Source organism: Ricinus communis, chromosome 1 (assembly GCF_019578655.1).
Source record: "Ricinus communis isolate WT05 ecotype wild-type chromosome 1, ASM1957865v1, whole genome shotgun sequence".
Taxonomy (NCBI): Eukaryota; Viridiplantae; Streptophyta; class Magnoliopsida; order Malpighiales; family Euphorbiaceae; genus Ricinus; species Ricinus communis.
In genome coordinates, this window is record NC_063256.1 from 33,077,958 (window position 1) to 33,102,104 (window position 24,147).

Here is a 24,147-nt window from a genome sequence, read left to right on the forward strand (position 1 = left end):
ACATAAAGAGTTTGAAATAAATTCAAATAATATCTTGTATCTAAAATTAAACGATAAGTGCCAATGCCTTCAATAGAAGCTTTCTTTCGATTTTCCATGAAAAGAAAACTTTCATTTGGCCTTACAGTTTGGATCGTAAGGAATCCTGTATCGTATTAGAAAGATGGGTAGTGGAACTAGAATCAATCCACCAAGTATTATGCGGAATTTTAATAAAATTTGATTCAAAACATACTAAAGCATAATGCTTACCTTTCTTTTCGAAACAAGCTTTACGTTTCAGGCAATCCTTCTTTAAGTGCCCGATTTTATCATAGAAGTGACATTTAACACTCTCATGTTCCTTCTTATGAGCAGCCTTAGAAGATTTATTCAGGTTGTGTAAACCTTTCTTCTTGCTCTTTCCACCTTTCTTTCTGCAACCCTTTCCAGCTTCTTGATGACTTAAGAGATGAACTGAATGAGCTTTTTGATTCTTTAATCTTGTCTCCTCTTGAACTAGCATACTGGTCAATTCATTTACATTCCATTTATCCTTTAAGGTGTTATAGTTCATTTGGAATGGACCATATTGTTCAGGAGGCAAGGAGTTCAGTATGAACTGTACTAGAAAATACTCATCCACATTCATTCCTAAGGTCTTTAATTTTGCTGCTAAGGTAGTTATTTCAAGAACATGCTCATGCATGGCACATGAACCATCATATTTCATGTTGGTCTCGTCAATATGCTAGCAAGTGACTTATCAGCTATTTGAGAACGTTCCTCAATAAGCTTTTTAAATTCCTTAGCACTGTCAGTTTTAGGAATTGTACTCTTTAAGTTGTTTGCAATAGTCATTCGCATAAACATTAAGCTTAATCTGTTCGATCTTTCCCAAGCTTTATATAAAGCTTTTTCTTCATTACTACTTTCATCAATAATAGTAGTAGGTTTCTCAATTTGAAGTGCCAAATCAAGATCCAGAACACCTAGTAAATTTCTAAATGAATCATCATATATTTAGACACCAGACGAATCAATGATTTATCATAATTTTTCTATTGAATTCTGGATCGAATCGTGAGATATGGCCAGGAAACACGTTCAAGCTCAAAGCTACTAGTTCTGTCATAAGCTAAACATATCCAATTGAAGTCGTAAGCCAAGCAAATGCTTCATCTGTTCCATTATTTAATGATTTGAACTTTCTTATTAGTGCGAACAAGTTCAGTTTCACTTAGAATGAAGAGAAACGGGTACAACTACTGCAAATAAAAATAACATAGAATACTCATACATTAATGCTTTGATTCATAATATTTATTCCATAAATTCAAATATAAACATAAATATATCAAAGTTCTCCTTTGAGTGATAATAAGATATACTTATGTAAACAATTATAGATAATTATATATGCATAACTAAATTTAATTTTTCTATCTTTGAATATGTAAAAAAATAAAATTAGTATAACATACTAATCACCATGATTATGTTTATCAATTATAAAATAATTAATCAACCTTTGGGTTGATCCCTAAATATCTTATAATGATAAATTTCAATTTACCCATAAATACACACAAATCGTAATGTCATTTAAACATAAAATTTATGAGTAATTGAAAATTATAATCTAAAATTTGAAATTTATTTACTTTAAAAAAATTTGGTCACTTTGGTAACAAGCAAATCGTTCTTAAAATAAATTTCAAAAGTTTATAATAATATATTTAAATAACATATTACGTCCAATAAATATTTAACTTGATTTTAATTAAGCATTAACTATTGATATATATATGTACTAAGAATTAAGGATGAATCTGGATTAAAAATTTTTAGTATGATGAAACTGTAAATCATTTCGGACTTAATTGGAAGAAAAATAACTTTACGTGCAATCTGATAGTTAACAAAACTTTGTGGGTCACAATGGACCTTGATCAAAAACACAGATTTTGTTGCAGTAGTGTGTCACCAAAATTAGTCCAAAAACTAACATCAATAAATCTTAAACTTAATCTAAACCATGCAAAATTAATCAATTTAATTTATATGCAAAAAAAAAACAAGGATTAATTCTTGCATGCATCTACAACAACACTAAAAAAACATGATTTCTTAAACATACTCTGATATCACATATAAACAAATAATAGCTCATTGATCTAGAACTTCATATTTTTCACCATTAAATAAAAAGAAGAAAACATACATTGATCCATATCTAATAGAGTGTGATTCTCTTCCTTTTCCCCTTATCTTATTGATGGATACTCTAATCTTTAATTTTTCTTTTTTGTATTTGTTATAATTGTTGATGATATGGGTAGAAAGAGGACCAACTCTTATTTATAGACTAATGGTGGCTTTTCATCAAAGCACTAATGGTCCTTTCATGTTATAACCTTTACCAATAGTCATAATTATTCAATTCACAACCTTTCATTAACCAATAAAATTTAATCATTAATATCTTATTACAATTTTATGAGTCATTAATTTCTTACCGAGTTTTGGATGCAAATCCATGGCTTGCCGTTGAATAAGATGACGAAAGAGAATGCCATGAAAATCGAGAAACATCTTTTTAAGGATGTTACAGAAATTGATATAATGTTGGATAATAGCATCTCCTGGAATAGTTATTTGAGAATGAAAGTGGTGTTGAATATGAAGAAGCCTTTAGTTGAAGGTTTCTACAACAGAGGAGGAGGCTGGGATGATTAGGTCAGAATGCGTTATGAGAGGCTACCAGAGGTCTGTTATACTTGTGGTATAATAGGTCATAACACCTGTAAATGTCCAGATGCTGAGAGAATAACAAGGATGGATAAGATCCTGAATTGAAGGAAAAACTATGGCAACTAGACTAGGGCAGAGATTATGACATGGAATAAAAGCAAGCATGGTTCAAGTGGTGCAATGGGGTCTGTTGGTAGGAAGGAAATAGGAAAGAGAATTTTACTCGGCCGGGGTTAGCTAACGCAAGAGTAGTGGCGGTGATGCGTAATTCACACGATAAGAGAGTTGTTTTAGAGCAGGAGGGCAAAGCAGATAAATGTCAAGGATGATCGGTTACTTAAAATGGCTACTAGTAGGCTGCATGGCTCAAGAAAGGACAAAGATATCGTAGAAAAGGAAAAAACAGTCAGGTTAGACCTAGTGAGACAAGAGGAAGTTACCATTCCTAGTTTAAGGAGCCTGACCCTAGATGAAAAGAAGGAAAGGCTAAATATGAATATGAGAGTAAGGATAAAGAGGTATCACCAAAGAGGCAAAAGAACTTGTCTTTGTCTGGAGAAGTGCTGGAAAAAGATATGGATAAAGGAATTCATAAGAGGAAGATCGAGGAAGGGTCAGTTTTACACAGAAAAGGAAAAGGCGGTAGAAATAACAGAATAGGATATAGGAGGCTTAGCAGACCTAAATCAGAAGATTTCAAAGATGAAAAAAGTCAATTTGGGCCCGGTAGCATCTTTGAGCCTATTTACACAGAGTCTTGAATTGGAAGATTTAAAGTTGAGCCTCATGGGACCGATTAGTGGTCAGAGAGCTAAGAAGAGCCCAAAACAAAGTCAGAAGCCCAAGAAGCAATCTTTAAAGAACTTCGTGAGAGCATGTGAGATGGTTAAATCTACACTAGCCTAGAAGGAAAGAAGGAAGACAACCTGATCAATAACAATGAGAAGTCAAAAGAGGCCAAGGTGGCAGGCCAAAGGCCACTAACCCCATCATGAGCCTTATATCGTGAAACTACCAAGGTTTTAGGTAAACCTTGGCACTTAGGGCTTTAATTGAGCTCGTGAAGAAATACAGCCCAAACTTGATTTTTCTAATGGAAACTAAGAAAAATCAAGATTACATGGAAAGAGTTAGAAGGAGACTAAGGTTTGATTGTAGTTGCTATGTAGATCCTCAAGGTTTGTCGGAGGCTCTAGCGGTTTGGAGGAACTTGAACTATCTCGAGCCATTTCATAGATTTACAAATAACAAATGGTGTAACATGGCATCAGACCTGTGTTTACGGGCAATCGTCAACAGATGGGAAAGAGGTGGTTTAGAACGAGATAAGAAAACTGAACTTGAAAGATGAAATAGGTTAGGTTAGCATTGGAGACTTTAATGTGTGTGTGGAAGAAAGGGATAAACAAGGTGGTCTTCCTATTCATCGAATGCAAGCAGAAGATTTTCGGGATGACTGTGGTTTTCTTGATTTGGGTTTTAAAAGAAGTAGATATACCCGGTCGAATAAGCTGGTAGATGGAAATAGTGAATGGATTTTGATGTTCCTATCAACAAAGGTGGTGCATGAGAAGTTCTTGGGCTCTGATTGTTAAACATTATAATTCAATGTTTATTGTAAGGGTAGTATAGTCTTTTCCATTCTCTTAGTGTTAGAGTATAAATAGCCCTCTTTATTTTGTATTCGGCTTAAGCTTTATTATACATACATTACAATTTTCCTTCAATCGTATCATGGTATCAGAGCTGCTGGGTCTTGGAAAATAAATTATTCTTTCTCTTACTGCTGGTTCTTGTTGTTCTTGTTCTTGCTGCTGAGTCTGCTGCGTGCGTCTTCTTGCTATTCTTCTTCTTGCTGTTGGGTTTGCTGGTTCTTGCTGCGTGCGTCTGCTATTCTTTGTTGCGTGTGTCAACTGCTAGGTCTGCTGAAAACACGTCGACTATGCGTCTGCTGCTCGACTATTGTGCGTCGTTTTGCTGCCCTTGATCAACTGTGTTGTTCTTCTTCTTGTTGCGTGCCTCTGTTGTTTGACTGCTATGCAGACTGTTGTGCATCTACTGCTTGACTGTTGTGCGTCGTTTTGCTGCCCTTGATCGACTGTGCTCTTCGACGTTAACAGAAACAACAGTAAAAGGTTGGATTTATTTTGCTTGGTGATAAGCATTTTAATGTTGATAAATGGTTATGGAACATACATAAATGTTATGAGCAATCTGTAAAAGATGTTTTGTAAGGTTGTTAGCTGTCCATCTTATCGGTTTGTAAAGCAGATTTGTTGATCTTTTTGGAGTAATTGATTGTTGTTGATTTCTGTTGAATTTTCCTTTCCTTTGTTTGTTCCGTTATGGCTGAAGCTAGAAATGATTCGCTTCAAGCAGTTAGTGTTCAATTAGATAGTAAAAATTATGCATTATTAGAGTTACGTGATGAAAAATTTCCTGAAAGGAAAACAAAAGTGGGGATATGTTTCGGGTGCTTCTGTTAAGCCTCAAGATGGCCTGGACCATGTGGTATTATTAGATAAATGGGAGGTAGATAACTCAAAAATCATTACTTGGATCAACAACTCTGTTAAGCATTTGATAGGTACCCAGTTAGCAAAGTATGAGACAGCTAAAGAGGTTTGGGATCATCTAGCTAGACTGTACATGCAGTCTAATTTTGCAAAACAGTACTAGTTGGAATCTGATATTCGTGCTCTTCAATAAAAAAATGAGTATTCAGGAATTTTATGATGCTATGACAGATTTGTGAGATCAATTAGCTCTCACAGAACCTGCTGAATTACGAGCCTTTAGGGCTTATATTGCATGAAGAGAGGAGCAGAGGTTGGTACAGTTTTTAATGGCTCTTCGTGATGAGTTTGAGGGATTTCGTGGGTCTATTCTGCATCGTCAACCACTGCCTTCTGTTGACTCTGTGGTTAGTGAGCTTTTAGCTGAAGAAATTTGTCTTAAGTCTTCTGGTGTAAAAGAGGTTTCTTCAGCTCCCACTCCATCCGTCTTTGCCATACCTCCTCGATCAAACTTTAAGTCTCAATTCAGACCATATGGATCTGTTACTCGTGATGAATGCGGGTTCTGTAAGCAAAAAGGTCATTGGAAATCTCAGTGTCTGAAATTGGGCAGAGGAAAGCAGCAACAGCAGCAGCAATCTAATCAGTGGTCTTATCGACCATCGACTCTTCACAATAGACCTCCTCTTCTACCTCGTCCTCACAATGCACTGTCAACATCCTCCTCCTTAGATCCATCTATGATTGAGCAGTTTCAGCAGTTCCTTGCATCTCAGCCTCATGCCATGTCAGATTCCTCTAAAATAGGTTTGTCATCTAGTCTCTCAGGTATATCCCCTTCCTCCCGGATTCTAGATTCTGGTGCTTCAAATCATATATCACCTAATTTGTCATCTTTTACTTCTTTAACTCCTAAAGTTTCAGTTCTTGTTATGAGTGCTAGTGGTACACCTATGCCATTGCAAAGTGTTGGTTCGGTTATTACGCCTTCTCTGTCTTTATCTAATGTCTATCACATTCCTAGTCTTGCTTTGAATCTTGCCTCTGTTGGTTAGATATGTGATATTGGATGCTCAGTTTCTTTTTCTTCTTCTACTTGTTCTGTTCAATATCCAAATTCTCAGAAGGTTATTGGGATCAGCTATAGAGAATGAGGACTTTATGTATTGGATCAGCTCAAAACTCATCATACTGCGGCAGCTGTTCCTGGTGTGAATTTGTCATCCTTTCATTTGAGTCCCTCTTTGTCTGTGTTTTATTTGTGGCATTCTCGCCTTGGTCATGTCTCTGTGTCTCGTTTGCAATTTCTAGTCTCTACAAGAGCTTTAGGAAATTTGAGAACTCGTGATATTTCTGATTGCAGTGGTTGTAAACTAGCAAAGTTTACTACATTGTCTTTTCCTAATAGTACTACTATATTTGTTGCTCCTTTTGATCTTATTCATTATGATGTATAGGGACCCTCTCATGTCTCTACAAAAGGGGGTTCTCATTATTATGTATCTTTTATTGATGATTGCACTCGTTATTGTTGGATTTATCTTATGAAACGTCGTTCAGAATTTTTTGGTATTTATAATGATTTTTTATCTCTTGTAAAAACCCAACATTCAGCTGTTATTAAATGCTTTAGATGTGACTTGGGAGGAGAGTATACTTCTCATGCTTTTAAGGACCTACTTGCTTTAGATGGTACAATTTATCAAACTCCTTGCACTAATACTCCTGAACAAAATGGTGTTGCTGAAAGAAAACATAGGCACATCCTTGAAACTGCACGATCACTTTTGTTATCTGCTAGTGTCCCTAGTGAATTTTGGGGGGAGGGAACTCTTACTTCTGTTCATTTAATTAACAGAATTCCTATTTCACATAATTCTAGCTTGTCTCCTTATGAAAGATTGTATAGTCGTCCTCCAGATTATTCTTCCCTTCGTGTCTTTGGCTCTACATGTTTTGTTCTTCTTCCTCATGTTGAACATAGTAAGTTAACATCTCGATCTACCATATGTGTTTTTATTGGTTATGGTGCAGGTCAAAAAGGGTATCGTTGTTTTGATCCAGTCAGTCATAAGTTATATGTTTCTCGTCATGTTGTTTTTCTTGAACATATTCCTTATTTTACAATTCCTAATCGTTCTCACAATATATCTATGTCTAATCTTATCCATATTGATCCTTTTGCTATTGATATTGATAAGCTATCCTCTACTGGTATTCCTAACACTTCTATTGGCTCTTCCACTATAATCTCTGCCCAATCATCTCCTGAGACTGCGGATACTATCGAATCTCACTATCCTATACGAAATTGTAAGTCCACTAAACAACCTGATTTTGATTATTCTTGTTATTTGAGTTTTTTTGTCTCTTTTATAACTTTTATTCATCGCCTTTCTAAGCCTCCATCTTTCAAAGAAGCAATTTTTGATCCACTTTGGCAGCGTGCTATGGCTAAGGAACTGACTGATCTTCATCAAACCCGTACTTGGATTTAGTGTCTCTTCCTGCAGGTAAACGTACTATTGGTTCTCATTGGATCTATAAGATTAAAACTAAGTCTAATGGGTCTATTGAACGATATAAAGCTTGTCTAGTGGTTAAGGGTTATTCTCAAGAATATGGTTTGGATTATGAGGAAAGTTTTACTCCCGTTGCTAAAATGACTACAGTTCGAACTCTTATTGTTATTGCTTATATTCGTCATTGGGATATAACTCAAATGGATGTTAAAAATGCTTTTTTGAATGGAGACCTCCATGAAAAAGTTTATATGGTTCCTCCTCCTAGCCTTGATCATCATCCTGGTGAAGTTTGCCAACTTAGGAAGACTCTTTATGGTCGCAAACAGGCTCCTCGAGCCTGGTTTGAGAAGTTTTCTACTGTGATTATTTCACTTGGCTTTCATCCTAGCAACCATGACTCTGCATTGTTTGTCAAATGTACTTCGGCTGGTCGAATCTTACTTTCCTTATATGTTGATGATATGATTATTACAGGTGATGATGTTGTTGGAATTAGTATGTTCAAGTCCGAACTGACTTGTTGCTTTGTTATGAAGGACTTAAGTCCCCTTCGTTACTTCTTGGGTATTGAAGTTGCTTCCTCTCTTAAAGAGTATCTCCTTTCTCAATCTAAGTATATTTTCGATATTTTTGAGTGTGCTCGTCTTTCTGATAATAAGACTGTTAATACTCCGATTGAGCTCAACGCTCGTTATTCTACTTCTAATGGTTCTCCCCTGCTAGATCCGAGTTTATATCGGACTATTGTTGGAAGTCTGGTTTATCTTACTATCACTCGTCCTGATATAGCATATGATGTTCATATAGTCAGTCAGTTTGTTACTTCTCCTACTACAATTTATTGGACTGTTGTTCTTTGCATCTTGAGATACTTCCGCGGCATTCAGTTTCAGACTTTTCTATTTTCATCTACTTCATCTTTAGAGTTATGTGCTTACTCTGATGCTGATTGGGCCAGTGATCCCACTTACCACAAAGCAACTACTGGATTTTGTATTTTTTAGGTGATTCTCTTATCTCTTGGAAAAGTAAGAAGCAGGACGTCATTTCCCGATCCTCCACGGACGTTGAATATCATGCTATGGCTTCCACTACTTGTGAAATAGTTTGGTTGCGATGGTTGCTTGCTGATAAGGGTGTCTTTTTGCGATAACCGACTCCTTTACATTGTGATAATAAGAGTGCTATTCAGATTGCACATAATTCAGTCTTTCACGAACGAACTAAGCATATCGAAACCGACTGTCATATTACCTGTTATTATCTTCAGAATGGCACCTTAACATTGCCTTTTGTTTCTTCTTCCTTACAGCTTGCAGACTTGTTTACAAAATGTTTAACTGCTTCACGTTTTCGCTTTCTGTCTGACAAACTCTCGATGTTATCGCATCGTGAATTTGAGGGGATATTAAATACTGTAATTCAATGTTTATTATAAGGGTAGTATAGTCTTTTCCATTCTCTTAGTGTTGGAGTATAAATAGCCCTCTTTATTTTGTTTTCGGGTTAAGCTTTATTGTACATACATTACAATTTTCCTTCAATCAATCGTATCACTGATCACCGGCCTTTGTTGCTAGATTCGAAGAAGAGAATAGCACAAGGACAGCGAGTATTTAAATATGAATCTCGTTGGCAAACTAATGAGTCCTACCAAGCCGTGATTGAAAGTGCGTGGGTTTCAGCTAGAGAAGGATCTAGGCGGGTGGGTTTGGGAGAGAAGCTTCACCTCTGTCGAACGCGACTCAATAAATGGAATAGAGAACAGTTTGGGAACACCAAAGTTAAAATTCAGGAGTGTACGGCTAAGCTAGAGCTATTGATGGAAGGAGAGTATTCGAAACAGGTGAAGGAGGAAGAGTTGAGACTGCAAGTTAAGTTAAATAAGCTTTGGGAAGTAGAAGAGTTGTACTGGACGCAGCGTTCAAGATAATCTTGGCTGCAGCATGGAGACAAGAACTCTTAAGTTTTTCCACCTGACTACCATCCAATGAAGGCAACGAAATCAAGTGACAAGGCTAAAAGGGTACCGTGGAGCATGGCTTGAAGAGGACAGGGAGATAAAGGAGGAAATATTCAATTTCTACTCAAGGTTGTTTCGGAAAGAGAATACGGAGGTATCAGATAGATTGGTGAGTTGCATTCCTAGGAGTGTAACGGATGAAATGAACGATTGGTTATGCAAGCCTATCACAGAGGTAGAGGTTGATAGAGCTCTGTTTGAATTGGGGGCATCCAAAGCTCCCGGGCCGGATGGATTTCCGGGGCTATTTTTCCAGAAGCATTGGTCTCTTATCAAGCAAGATGTCTATGACTTGATGCGTACCGTATATCAAACAGGCAAGGTTCCAGAAAAACTCAATACAACGTCCATCGCTTTAGTGCCTAAAGTTAAGTCTCCTGAAAAGGCTTCTGATTTTCGCCCGATAAGCTGCAAAGTGATATCTAAGACGGTAGTAAATAGACTTAAACCTTGGCTGAGTCAGCTGGTTTCGCAGCATCAATCAGCTTTCATTCCGCAAAGAAGCATCCAAGATAATGTTTACATTGAACATGAGGTTCTCCATGGTTTGAAGCATAAGAAGAATGGATCTTTGGGGAATCTGGCGCTGAAATTGGATATGCTAAAGGCGTATGATTGCGTTGAGTGGAGTTCTGTTCGTCTGGTGTTAGAAAAGATGGGTTTTAGCTTCTCTTGGATAAATCTTGTAATGTCCATGATATTCTCAGTTAGTTATTCAATTGTTGTAATTCCCTCAAAGTTTTTCCAACCGACAAGGGGAATTCGACAAGAAGACCCCTTACCCCCATATATTATCATTTTAATAGTTGATGTACTATCTAGAATGTTGGAAAAACCTCTATGTGCAGGTGAATTGAAGGGATACAAGATTAGGAGCAGCCCCACTCTCACGCATGTCCTGTTCACTGATGATACCCTAGTTTTTGGATGTGCGACTCAAAGAGAAGCAAAAGCATTGAAACAAATTTTGATGGAGTACACTAAAACTTCAGGGCAGGAGGTAAATTTTGAAAAATCAGAAGTCATCTTCAGCCCTAATACTATTGTTTCAACTAGGGAAAGGGTGACTGGTATTTTACAGGTGAAAGAATCAACTAAGCTAACGAGGTATTTAGGCTTACCTGCAACCTGGGGGAAAACCAAAGTCCAACTCTCAAAATTTATTGCGGATCGGGCGGTAGAAAAGTTACAATCTTGGAAAGGAAAGTATCTCTCAACAGCGGGCAAGGAGGTGCTGGTGAAGGCTGTGGTTCAGGCGCTGCCATCTTATGTCATGACGGTTTTGAAGATTCCGTTGGCAATAATACGCAAGACTAAGAGTTGTATAGCGAGGTTTTGGTGGAGCCCAGATTTTCAGCAGCGGAAAATTCATTGGGTTAATTGGCAATCTTTGACAATGGCAAAGACAAGAGGCGGGTTAGGCTTTTAGAATCTGGCTCTTTTCCGCTTTGCTGGCAAAGCAGTGTTGGAGATTGGTAAATAACCTGGAGAATCTTTGGGCGAGTGATGAAGAGTATCTATTTTCCCTCTACAGATATATGGAATGCAAAGCAAGGTGTTCGCCCATCTTAGGCGTGGTCAAGTTTGCTTGAAGGAAGGAATGTACTACGAAGTGGCATTCGCTGGAATGTGGGGGGCGGAAGTCAGGTGAGGATTTGGAAAGATGCGTGGATTCCGAATCTTAAGGGGTTCAAAATCCGAATTCTGAAACCGGAGGTATGTGATCTCTCTTTGGTGTCAGATTTAATTGATTGGAATGCTGGAATTTGGAATTGGAGGAGGCTAACCTCGGTGTTTAGTAGAGAGGAAGTAGAAGCCATAAAAAAGTTGCGGTGGGAAGAAGGGGGCAGCAGGACGTGTTGGTATGGAACTATGATAAGCAAAGGAAGTACACAGTCCGGTCTGGCTATCATATGCTCAAGGTCAGAAGTGATCAAGAAGAAGCTCTAGCAAAGGCTAGCTCATCAACTCAGGCTCAAGAGGGATTCTGGAAATCAATTTGGTCTTTAAATGTTCAACCAAAGATTAGAAATTTCATTTGGCGTTGTGCTAGGAATGCTGTGCCTTGTGGTGAAAATCTTATCAAAAGAGGTTGTTTAGACTCTCCAAGGTGTAAGTTGTGTGGTGCTTCAATGAAGACTATTGAGCATTGCTTATTTTTCTGTAGTAATGCCCGTGCAATTTGGTTGAGTAGCCCAGTGGGGTATAGACCGCAAGAAAGGGGTTTCGGAAGTTTCAAGACTTGGTGGGAAGAGATATTGCATTATAGTGAAAATTTTGATTCATGTAAATTTAATTTTGTTCCTAGGTCTGCAAATTCTAAAGCAGACTGGATTGCCAAAAACTTTGATTTTTGCAGCAAGTCCTGGATGGTAGTGTAGTCCCCACCCTCGACTAGCTGATATTTTGTTCCAGGATGTATCTCTTTCACTTTGATTAATGAAAAATTATCATTATCTGTCCAAAAAAATAAAAAACCTTAACCACCAACGAGTTCTCTCACTAGCGCGAGAGCAGCCCAGGTTTTTCTTTCCTTTGTGCCTGACACCTCTTCGCCATGCTATTGCACCTTGCTACAACTCGCTCTTATCATAACTTGGCACCTCAACATATTAGTTTAAACCTAATTAAGATTGCAGCTTTCACCATTCTCCAGAAGCTGTTTAAAAAATTGACTTTTTACGGAAGGAGGGAAAGGCTACCATCACCAGTTACTGAAGTAGAAAAGTAAATGCTTATGGAAGATAGATATAGCAATAACAGCTTGAACAGTCCAATTAAAGCTTGACTTTTGCATAACGATGAAGTATCTTTTCTTTTTCCTCTTAATAAAACAACAAAATTATCAGAACACCTTCATATTGAACTTGTACACCAAAACTGAAATATTCACCTCTATCAAGTAAAGGGAAAAAGGAGGAGGCACTCGGGTTGGGCTTGAGGGAATGGAAAGAAAAAAGAGAAATTTAAAATAGAAACACATCTCTAACGTAGTCAATCTAAAAATTCTATATAATGACCTACGGAGATGCAACTTGAGCAGTGCAACGCCAAATTAAACTATCCATTTGGCCAAGTATGATATACCTCACTCCTTTAGTAGGCAGCAAAGCTTGTGTGTGAAGGGTCAAGTCCCATTCTTGAGTTAATTTAACTTCATTGGCCGCTCCATGCCATTCACCATTTGAGTATGGTTTTAAACACCATTTACCATTCAACTTAACAAAGGGGCCTTGGAAAAACCCATGTCTCAAGAATCTGCAAGGGATCAAACATTCATCAACTAGTTAACCATGTGAATCTCAAAAAGAGAACCTACTTCAATAAAGAAAATAGATAGTAACCAAGGCAGCGATAGGAGTGTTTGAACATACAATAAAGTATAATTAATTATCTTTCACTACTTTATAAGGCAAACTCTTTCAGATCTTCTTTTCCCCATTTTTCTACATCCAGGAAAGAAAAATGGACCACTAACACTATCTCCAAACAACCCCAACAGTAAGCTATCAAGTTAGATTGTCAAATAAATTAGTTCCTCTGCAGATAAAAATTGTTGATAAACATAGTAAGGATTATGATCCTAGAAAGATTTTAAAGGTAACAACATACCATAACATCAACATATGTCTTGCATCAGAAGTTTGTCTAACTAGCATTCATGCTGGACGATGCCCTTTTCCTTCTCTTATTCTTGGGCTTTACAGCATCTTTCAAAGTCTTCTCTCCGCTTGTTTGAATCCCAGTTTCAAACGTTTCACCAACTGAAGTAGCTGGTTTTGCTGTTTCAGGTGCCTTCTCGTCCACAGCTTGCGTGCTCTTTTGCTCACCTCCTTTTTCTTTGTTGGGTGCTGAAACTCCTGCATGTTTCACACATAATACAAGTCAACTTGTGCTTTTAAATAAGTCGGTTCAATTTCCAAATGCAGCATCATCCAATCCATTTGGCTGATGTCCAACCACTGATAAGCTATGTTGCATTGACAACCTAACAAGGGTAATAGCAAAATAGATTGTTCTTTTACAGAATTGGTAAAATCCACTTTCTCTTTTGTGATTTAACTGAGTGCAGGCATCTCACGTGGTGTTAGATATATAATAACTTTGTCCCAAAAGGGACACAGTTACACTGATGCGAAAAACATGTACCAAGGCTCCAGAAAAAATTACTCATCAGAAAATGAGAATCCAAAGCATATAGAAAATCATATGAAGCAGCATGTGAATTTGCAAGTTTCTATTATCTTGACTACTGAGCCACATGTACAAGAAACAAAACAATGAGAAATCTGATGCATAATTTTACTAGCTTGATGCCAAGTTCTGCTATAGACAATAAAAGAAATATTAATTTTAAATAAATTTACAACAAAGAGAAATATAACAGATACTAAAGAATATCAGTTTTGTTAAACTTCTAAATCAAACTGCATAAGTTGCATACCATGTGATGCTAGAGAAGCTTTTAGGAAATCTGAATCAACACCCTTCGAGTAAGGATCCCTGAGAGGAAAAAGTTTTGCAATTAGAAAACAATATGACATGAGAAAGTTTTCAATAAGCTAAACAGCATTTGATGACAATTCAGCTTTCAACGAATCAGATATTCAGCAAGCAATTTACCATAAACATTTATTTTAATATGAAGCATTTAAATTTACAATATCAGTTTTATTATTCAGTTAGTTATGTACCCATAATATAGAAACAAATTTACACGACCACCAGCGTAATTTTATCCCCAAAACTTTCTGGATTTTCCACACACAAATTTCATAGACCCATAGCTACAAATTTTATGAGGGTCACTCACTGTATGATTCGAAAGGACTACAAAGGATAGCGTCAGCCTTCTTTAACATTTGGCTCGTGATAAATATTTCCATATACCTGATATTTTTCTTCAAGGAATTGTTGAAACTGTTGTAATATATGCAACAGGGGAAAATGACAAATAAATAATCGAAAGACAGGGTGAACATGGTAAGATACAATACAATACAATACAACAATGTCTAACACAAAAATTTCACACTTGTAAATCTTAGACGACCTAGTTTATGTTGTTGGGTTCTGTTTTCTATAGCAAGGAAACTGAAACTGAACCACGACTCTTAGTTCTCAATATCTTTAAGTTGAAATTTGCTTTTCTACTTGATAAATAAAAGTTGTGTAGTTTAGTTTTGGTCTTGTTTTCATTATTCCATGATCATGGTGTTACTTGGGAACTTGGTGAGATGTCCAGCGGAGAGTGAGTAATGTAGTTGTTTGAGAATGTGGTGGTATGTTCAGCAGAGAGCCAGTAATGTAGTTGTTTAAGAATATGGTGGTTTCTCCAGCAGAGTAAATAATGTACTCTTGTGTTCTATTTGAATTGAAACAACTTTATTTTGTATAATGCCTGAAATGTCATGTTCAAACCAGCCTCTTTCATCCAGAAAGCAGAATTCAGGTGTATGTATGATGCTTGATTTGTCTGCTAGCACAGTTTTCTTTAATAGTTTGGTTGTCGTCAAGTTGAGACGACCTGTCCTGACAATTGGAAGTAAATCTTTAGTAGAAAAAGATTTGTATGATTCATTCCATTGTTAAAACATGGCAGGCTAATGGAATTCAATCTTAAATTCTTTGAAGAGGAAAATACTTATATCTTAACTACTATATACTATATACTTAATTTCGTATCCATTGGATGCCCCAACTTGCAGTGATGCATTTTAACAAAATGTACATCCGTAATCTAAAGATCATGTTATGTTTTTACAGGAAAAAGAAATATTAACTGATGACAAATGAAAGATAAATAAATAAATAAAAGCTCACTTTATAATCATAGTCATGACTCTTAAAGACGAATGTAATGCCTTCCTTCCCTTCTAAAAATGGTTTTTGCAGTCAAAACAAAAATTTTAAAAGACTTTGGAGAAGGGATAAAAACATACCAGCGTGAGGGCCCCCCAAGAAAATTTGTGGCATTGCCTTCTCTATTACTAGTTCCCCCTTGTTCTGATGACCTCAGTCCACTGTCAATGCCATTACTTTGACTGACACTGCTTTCTTCAGATGTTAGCTTCAATCTCTCCATCTGGTGCCTTGATATCTCACTAATACCCTTCTGAATGAAAGGTTTGTTTTCAAGCTCTCTCACATCAATAGCTGTGCTAACATTGACAGCAACAGAAGTAGAGTGGCGCTTGATCTTGCGTAATGCTCTCTCTGTGTTGTATGCTTCAACCTACAGAAAATCATATCACAAAAGGACCAGGGAGAAAACAGCGATCAATTTGTGTATGAATAAACTCACTGCATCTTTTATCTTCTTTGTTATAGACTCAGCATTCCTAGATGCTACACGCAAACAATGCATTATACGACTCTGCATTACTCCCTCTCCTCCAGCTTTCTGAATAGAACAAATATCACCATTTGCATTCACTGTAACAGTCATTCTTCCTGTCATAACAGCTTCCTCATTATGGGTTGGATCTACCACCTAATGGAAATTTACATTAAATTGAATGGTAAAATAATATTAATATCATAACTTGATCATTATATTAATGTGCATTAACAGAAACACGTGAAAGAACTTGTAGGACTAAATTTACTTACCATGGTGTGCTCACTGCTGAAAAATGCAAATGTCACGGCTATAGGGAGATGATGTACTATCAAAGGAAGAGGTTCTTTCACCTGTCGGAACGAAACAATAATAGCAAAATGAACATCATACCACGAGGAATGCTAAAAACAAATCTTGAGGATCCTAGATCCTAGAACTTAAAACAATAAATGATAGCAGCCACAAAGACAACATTGTATAGCCTGCAAGATTTGTAGCTAGAACATAGAAAATGAGAAAAATCACAGCCTTAACCTAAAGACAGTGGTCAGCTTTTGTTATTCGCACAAAGTCCAGATAGCAGAGATCACACAAATATCGGAACTTGTGGTTCTTGAGTGTTCTCTAAACACATTAGTTGTATCTAGCGGTCAGCTAATAAAAAGGCTGACAAGTCTGCAACAACAAGCAAGTTCCTACCAAATTCCAGCACTTCAAAGCAACTCTAACCCATTTGAGGCATTACATTTTGCTATTTGAGCAACTGAAAGATAGACTTTGGTTTCTCGCTTTCATTTTTGCTGTTAAATCTTTATCTCACACTGCCGTTTTATTTATAAACTTAACATATTAGAATCTGAAGTCAAATATTATATGTATTCTCAAGCATTTTCTCAGCTCTTAACACCAAAGATGAATTCTTTTGACTACTCTGAATGGGCAGGCACCAACCTACTGTAATATGCAACCAAGTAAAATGTGCAAGATAGAACAGGAATACAGCATTCAGTGGAATAACCAAGTAGAAATTAATATGCCCTTACTGAAAATAAAATATGTCATCATAAAAACACTACCAGTACATAAAACTACAGCAATGACCACCAACACTAGAGCTCCAAACTTAAGGAATCTAATTCAATTCCTGCACTGCACAATGTTAAGACTCAGTAATTCGAGGGTTCCCATTCAAGTTGCACTCATTACCTAAAACAGGGCAACGAGGGCATAGAATTGAAATGATTGATCTTGGCTGAAAGGCCAAGGCCCAAGTGAATCTAGAATAACATACAAAGCAGCTATGTTTAATCCTGTCTAAAACACACTTTGGAGTCTTTATTCAGAGTAGAAAATAAATATAAAGAAAGGAACAGCCAAGGTTGAGTTTATGCACTGCCCCTGTACACTCTTCTAAAGATCAGAACTTATACCTCCTATGTTAAAAGAGGTGGGGTAGAAGTGCAAAATCCGATGAGGGAAGAAACCCTACCACTACAAAGCGAGGAACACTTTGTTGGTTGTAAGATGCTATGCAAGAAAACACAACCAAAATAAAATTAGACTAAGCAGGTCTTTAACACAATATATAACTCGCCAAGGTAAAAAGTAAAACAATAAAACCATTCAGACAATGGTACCTTTTAGAGGATGCAAAGTTTAACTTTATCTAAAATGTCTTAAAAATGAAGAAAATCAAAGGTGCCTCCGCAATTTTAAGTCCAAGGAGGACCTTAAATGTAAAGGAATTTAATATAAAGACCCACAATTATGCTTCCTCAGGTTCACACTTTATACTCTTATACTCAGGTTCACACTTTATACTCTTATTCTTTTCAGTAACAATATTTACAATATACAACTTGAGCAAACCTCAGGCGGATGAACTATCACTTGTTGACCATCCTCTCCCCCTAATGTGCATTCTGGTCTTCGAAATGTCAAGAGAGCAGCTAAAGCAGCAATATTGGCAGCATCAACAAGATTTCTATTTCCACAGCAAATAAATACAATAATGGTATTAACATTGTAGAATTTGATGAATCATGAATTAAAAGAATTTACAAGAGCATTAACAAAACAAAAAAGAAGGTAGAAGAAAGGAAGGAGGAGAAGTTAAAGCATACCCCCCATTATCTAAGATGTGAAGGTCAATCCGAATGGCCCATACTAACTTCCCAGCAAGAACACAAAGTGATTCTGTATCCACTGCCCTACTTTCCCTGCATATAGATTTAAATTGTCAAATGCACTTATGTTGATACAGAGCACCAGTACATAAACACCAACATTGTGTAAATGCACAACAAGGAAATATTTTGCATGTCTAATTTTTTATAAATAAATAGTTCATATGCATGTCACAAAGTCTTCTTTGTTTACCATATTCTTCAATAAAGACATCCAAAGATAATTACAATGATGATAATGATAGTGATAATAGAAGATATCATGAAGCAACAATTAAAAGAGTAATAACCTTAGACCACGATCAATTATCCGGCCCAACTCAACTGCAGATTCTCCTGGACGGCCTGGCTCAAATGAAGGATCAGCCATTGGAGAGAATTCCGAAAAAATAGAAAGCGACCCTTCATTTGGTCGATCTCGATAAGGCTGAACTAGTTGACTTGTTACGAAACCCATGACATGAGTCTGGCCTAGTTGCACCTCTGACGATCCATCTTCTCTGCAAATTCACAATGAAAACCAAATCCCACTAAGAAAATATAAAATTAGAAAGAAAAAAAGAAAGAGTAAACAATATGAATGTCCAAGGAAATAACTCAAATACAAGCACCAAGCCACCATCCAAGAAATTTACCAGCAACTAACTACTAGCAATAACAATGCAATGCAATTTCATCCAACAAACTCCTATCCCGTAAGATTAAACATTCCTTCATCAAAGTAGGATCACAAATTTCCAATTGCAGGGGAACCAAATATTCTATTGCCTCATTAACTCATAACCTAAACCCATTATCATAACATCACAAATGTACACACCAAACATGCAATACCCCAACAAACACTATAATCTAAAAAACAACATAAGCCTTCACTAGTTTCCCAGTAAAATCAGATAAAACCCATTGTACTATTTTAGCGCACCAATATCAATTATTTAGGAAGAAGCAACTTGCCTGCCAAATTTGATAGTTAATTTACGAAACTCATGGGAATTACGACCATCAATTCTCAAGTCAGAATCCAGAGCACTCTCAATGAATTTCTTCTCGTTCACACTCATTCGCCACGTACTCGCTACTCTCCCTTCCATTTTTACTAAGCTAAACAACTGCAACTCAAGCTACTAGTGACAAGAAAGAGGCAGGAAGCATCCGGCGGCCAAGGGCGGGAGAGGCGGGGAGTCTTGTTTTGTCGTCTACTTGTATTAGGTCTGGTACATACCCGGTTTCTTTCTTATTTTATTTACTCCTAATTACCTAAACAAAAATCGCCAACTATTTGGTTCTTAATTTTATCATATGATATTTTAACCTTTCGCACAAATTCCTATACTTGTAATTATTTTTAAAAATACCATCCGTTTAATGGAATTTAAAAAGACTAATTATTAATTAAATAATAAATTTTATATTTTTTAATAATTTTATTTAATTATTTTAAATTTTAAAATAAATACTTATATTTTTAATTTAGTTTTAAAAATATTTTTCAGTAATAATTTTTAAAATATTAGAATAAGAAAAATGACATCGCAAGTCAATTATACTTACTAATATAAAAATTTATAAATTAATAAAAAAATTATTACATTTAAATATAAAATATGTGAAATAATATACGTACATGAGATTTTTACTTGTCATATTCTTAAGTCTAGAATAAACTATTTTTGTTGATTCATAACTATTATTTTCTTAATAAGCACAATCGATTTCCTACATCTTTTTTTTACTATAAAACTTTAAAAATTGTCATCGAAAAATATTTTTAAAAATAAATTAAAAGAATGAATATTTATTGCAAAATTTTAAAACAATTAGGTAAAATTATTAAAAGGTATAAAATTCAGAATTTAATTTGTAATTAGGTCATTTAAAAACATGGTAGCTAAGGCTGATGTGTAAATTTTTACAAGCAATGAATTGTTTATTCATCTAGCACATTGAATCAATATATTTTACTTAAAATTACCTTTTAGTTTAAAACAATATTTTTATAAATTAATTAGAATCTATTTTATTTAATTAGGAGCATAAATAAAAAATTAAAGAAAATTCTTTTTAGTTTGATAGCTAGGACTTAGTATTGAAGGTTGAAATCTCGAATTCGATATCTCTATTAGGAATGGGAGTGGGCGTATTTGGTCTCCTCATTTCTGCGGCTTTTTCTTTAATTAGAGTATTTAAAAAAAATCTTAATTTAGGATAAAAGTTAAGAAAATTCTATTTTTAGAGTATACTAAGAAGTAATTCTCAGTTTGGATGTGGACACTTGCTTACTAGTTAGACTAGCGGACAGGGCTACTCACTGGTCTAACCGGCGGACATGGGACAGTCCACCACTCCAAGTGGTGGACAGGTGAAAGAAACAAATGCAAAAGACCTGTCCACCAATTCAAGTGGTGGACATGTAAGATATAAAGAGAAAAAAAGTGTCCACTAACAAAAATGGCGAACATAGAGGTAAAATGAGTTCTTTTTTTATATTCTAATATATTTGTGTAATGATTTTAATTTTAATCAATTTTAATAATTTTATTTACGAAAAAAATATTAGAATACGTAATTACATTAAAAATATTATACGTAATGAAGATATAAATTTTAAAAAATAAAATATATTTATAGTTAAATACATTAATAAAAATATTTATATCCCACAAATTTTCTATGAGCATTCATATATTAGGAAAATTCTAAGATAATTGATTAATTTAAAACTAATTATTATACAAAACAATCAAATACATACATAATAATAGTATTTATATGCCACAATTTCTTCTACAAACATTTGATCTTAATCTTCTGTCTCTCCGAGTATTCGTACGTGTAGTATCCATCTCAATGAAAGAATGATCGCTTGATTGAATCGGTTGAAGATCATTATGAAGATGTTCAACATTATCGGTAACATTACGACTATCTACATCAGTATCAACATCTCTGGCATCATTCACAGTAGCATACGTATTTGTTGGCATTGTACTCAACTAAGGAAAATTATGAAAAACAATCGAAACAGAGGATTGAAATATAGAATGGAAAAATAATAGCAATATCATATCTGATAGTGTCTGCATCAATTACAAGTCAAAATATTGTAATTGTGCCATCAAAAATATTGTAGAAGGAGGCTAAAAAGGCGTGAAAATAGGTCTAGCCCATAATTTGAATGAACCTGATGTTGAAAAAGAAACTGAGAAAGATGTTGCAGAAGGACCTTGCATAAAGCTTGATGGATCAACAAACGGATTGGGCTAAGATTGCTAAAGGAATATTTGAAGCTATAGTTGTTGCAGAAGGAGTTGTGTATGAAGTTCATGCTCCATAAAAATATTAATGATATGAGACTGGTTCTGGCACTGTAGCACATGTGCAGCATGTGAGATGGGTACTTCTCTATGCCTGTTGCATCGTCGTCTTGACGGTTAGGCAACTTTTGTATTGGGACCATGCATGTCTTCATACAATGGTTCAGGAGCAGGTGCAAGATGCAGAGGAAGAATTGTGATAGTACGTCTATCCTTATTTAGTGCCCCCTAAGAACTTCTAGCTAGTTGATGTATGGTTTTGACAGAGTTTGTCATCCCAATATGCTCAAGTGCATCAGCCTATACATAAGTTATGAAAAAATAATAAATTATAGTTTTGTAAATACATAGATACATAAAATTATAAAATAAAGAGGTAATGTCAACTGACCGATGCTCCAATTGCAGCACCCCAGTATGAGATCCATATAGGTGTGGCACGTCTATACCACTCCATGTATTTTGAATGGTAATGGAGTGGTCTATCTGATAGTGTCCCATTAACTATCCAATGAGCTCTGTTATTCCAAATTTCGATCCATCTAGAATGTTGCTCTACCCAATTGATGGATATTATCATGTACCACCACATAGTGTAATGCATCAATTTGTTGTGGTGGATTAGGGATTGGTTGTTTTAATCCAAATTGTCTTAAAACTCTATCAGATTGATATCATTTAACAATATGAATATATATCATTACAGCTCGCTATATATCACGACTATGTAAGCAGTCAGTTGGAAGGTCCCTAATGACCTCATGTATGTATGACACTCATATAATTTATTAAGAAAATATGTAATGTTAAAAAGATAATTTATAATCAAATTAATAGTATAAATATACTTAAATATTTTAAAAATTTTAAAATATAAGTTTGAACACATCTCATCTCCACGAGATACATCAAACCTAAATCGGATCTCACGAATCTCATGTGTGGCTACTTTGTAGACTACGCGATTACTGATCTATCTAGATTTTGTTATGTTTGTAAAATTATCAAATATGCACACAAACAATTGGGCAAATAACTAAATTATTAACATAAATTGGATACCTTCGTCCAAGCGGAACATCATATGATGCAATATCGGTGTGATGAATGAAAATCTCTCCCACGCCCATAGTTGCAATAGAAAGAGTGCACCCCTAATTTGTGACATAAGAGGATATCTCGAATCAGTACACAACTCTCTATATAAAAATATCAAACATGCACCTCCCCAACTATATTGACAAATAGTCCCAATATATTCTAAATATGGTAGGTAGACTAATGATACTCGTCTGATACTTTTATCACAAAATAGGATCCTTGAAATGAGGTGTAAAAGATAAGCTTGAACATGACAATGAATTGTTTCTTTATCAATTCTATGTGGTATGTTGCCAAAATTAGCGCATCCATAAAAATAGAAGTTGTGACCTTCTAATCGACTCTGTAGTAAGGTGCAACCCAAGTAGTCTCTCACATAACGCAAGCCAATCATATCTAATAGGCTCAATCAATATACAACCGTCAATAGGTAGTCCAGTCAAAATCCCTATATCTTTGCAATATTATAGTGCACTCAACAAATGCGGTTATTAGGTGTCAATCTAAATAAAAGAGTTCCAATTGTACTAATTTATACAACATTGTTTGTTTAAGTATATCTTGTAATCACGTTGATGAGCTGCCATACCTAGAATACCATAAAAATAGCAACATAAAAAAATATCACATTCACTATGATGCCTAAAAATTAGTTAGCAAGACTACATGCCACTATATGATTTCACTACATATAAATTATTTGATATGACTATACATTATATTTGTTTAATACAATAAATTATTGTTCTTATGAATTCTTTTTCTATAATATAAAATCATATTACAACCAAACTCTAAAAATCATATTGAATTTTAGTATGGCTAGTTCTTCAGGTTATGGTAGAAGGGAAAGAGTTTGGATTCTACTATAATTTGATGCTCAATATCATTTTAAAAAATATATAGATTCGAAAAAGTATTGTGCTGGTTTGCATCATGAATGGAAATTTAGAATCAAGGAAGTATAGAATTTGATTTTGTTTTGCGTTTATTAGAAGCTCCAGTTGTGAAACGTCACTCATTAGCACTTCGTCGAAAAAATATGGCAGATTATGAGATTTTACTGAAATGGCTTTGTGAAGAGAATATTCGAATATTTCTTTAATGATTAAGATATTACATGTTACAGCTAGCAAAGGAACAAGTAATATTGACTAGTAGAAACTTGAATGAGAATGAGCTAACAATATCATGTGTTGCTATAAGTATGCATCAGACTATGAAATGTCTAATGAAGAAATATGAACTCCTATTTTATTCTGATATTGGTTTATAATAAAATATGTATTATCATGACAATGTGATTTAAATATTTTTACATAAATTGCATGATAAACATATTTTATTTGATGCTAAATATATTGTGTTTGATGATAAACATATGATTATTAATTACTATAAAA

At 35.2% G+C, this 24,147-nt stretch overlaps 1 protein-coding gene across 1 annotated transcript; it reads right to left on the bottom strand.

Annotated features, from left to right (window-relative positions):
- Nucleotides 1–12,561: 12,561 nt before the first annotated feature.
- Nucleotides 12,562–19,581, bottom strand: LOC8286126 (exosome complex component RRP45A). Its single transcript, XM_002531082.4, has 10 exons — nt 19,284–19,581; nt 18,617–18,826; nt 18,264–18,359; nt 18,010–18,124; nt 16,410–16,490; nt 16,102–16,290; nt 15,740–16,032; nt 14,242–14,300; nt 13,410–13,657; nt 12,562–13,055 (listed from the first exon to the last, which is right to left on the bottom strand). The coding sequence occupies exons 1-9, from the start codon at nt 19,418–19,420 to the stop codon at nt 13,446–13,448; spliced, it is 1,392 nt and encodes a 463-aa protein (XP_002531128.1). The 5' UTR covers nt 19,421–19,581; the 3' UTR covers nt 12,562–13,055; nt 13,410–13,445.
- Nucleotides 19,582–24,147: the final 4,566 nt, after the last annotated feature.

Bases quoted from the DNA above. Each gene is read 5' to 3' on its own strand.
- LOC8286126 (XM_002531082.4), bottom strand. From the start codon at position 19,420: ATGGAAGGGAGAGTAGCGAGTACGTGGCGAATGAGTGTGAACGAGAAG. The intron at 18,125-18,263 runs GTATGCTTTAAC...CTGTGGAAATAG, and splicing joins CACATCTTAGATAATGGGGG to AAATCTTGTTGATGCTGCCA. The intron at 14,301-15,739 runs GTATGTTTTTAT...TTTTCCTCTCAG, and splicing joins CTTGGGGGGCCCTCACGCTG to GGATCCTTACTCGAAGGGTG.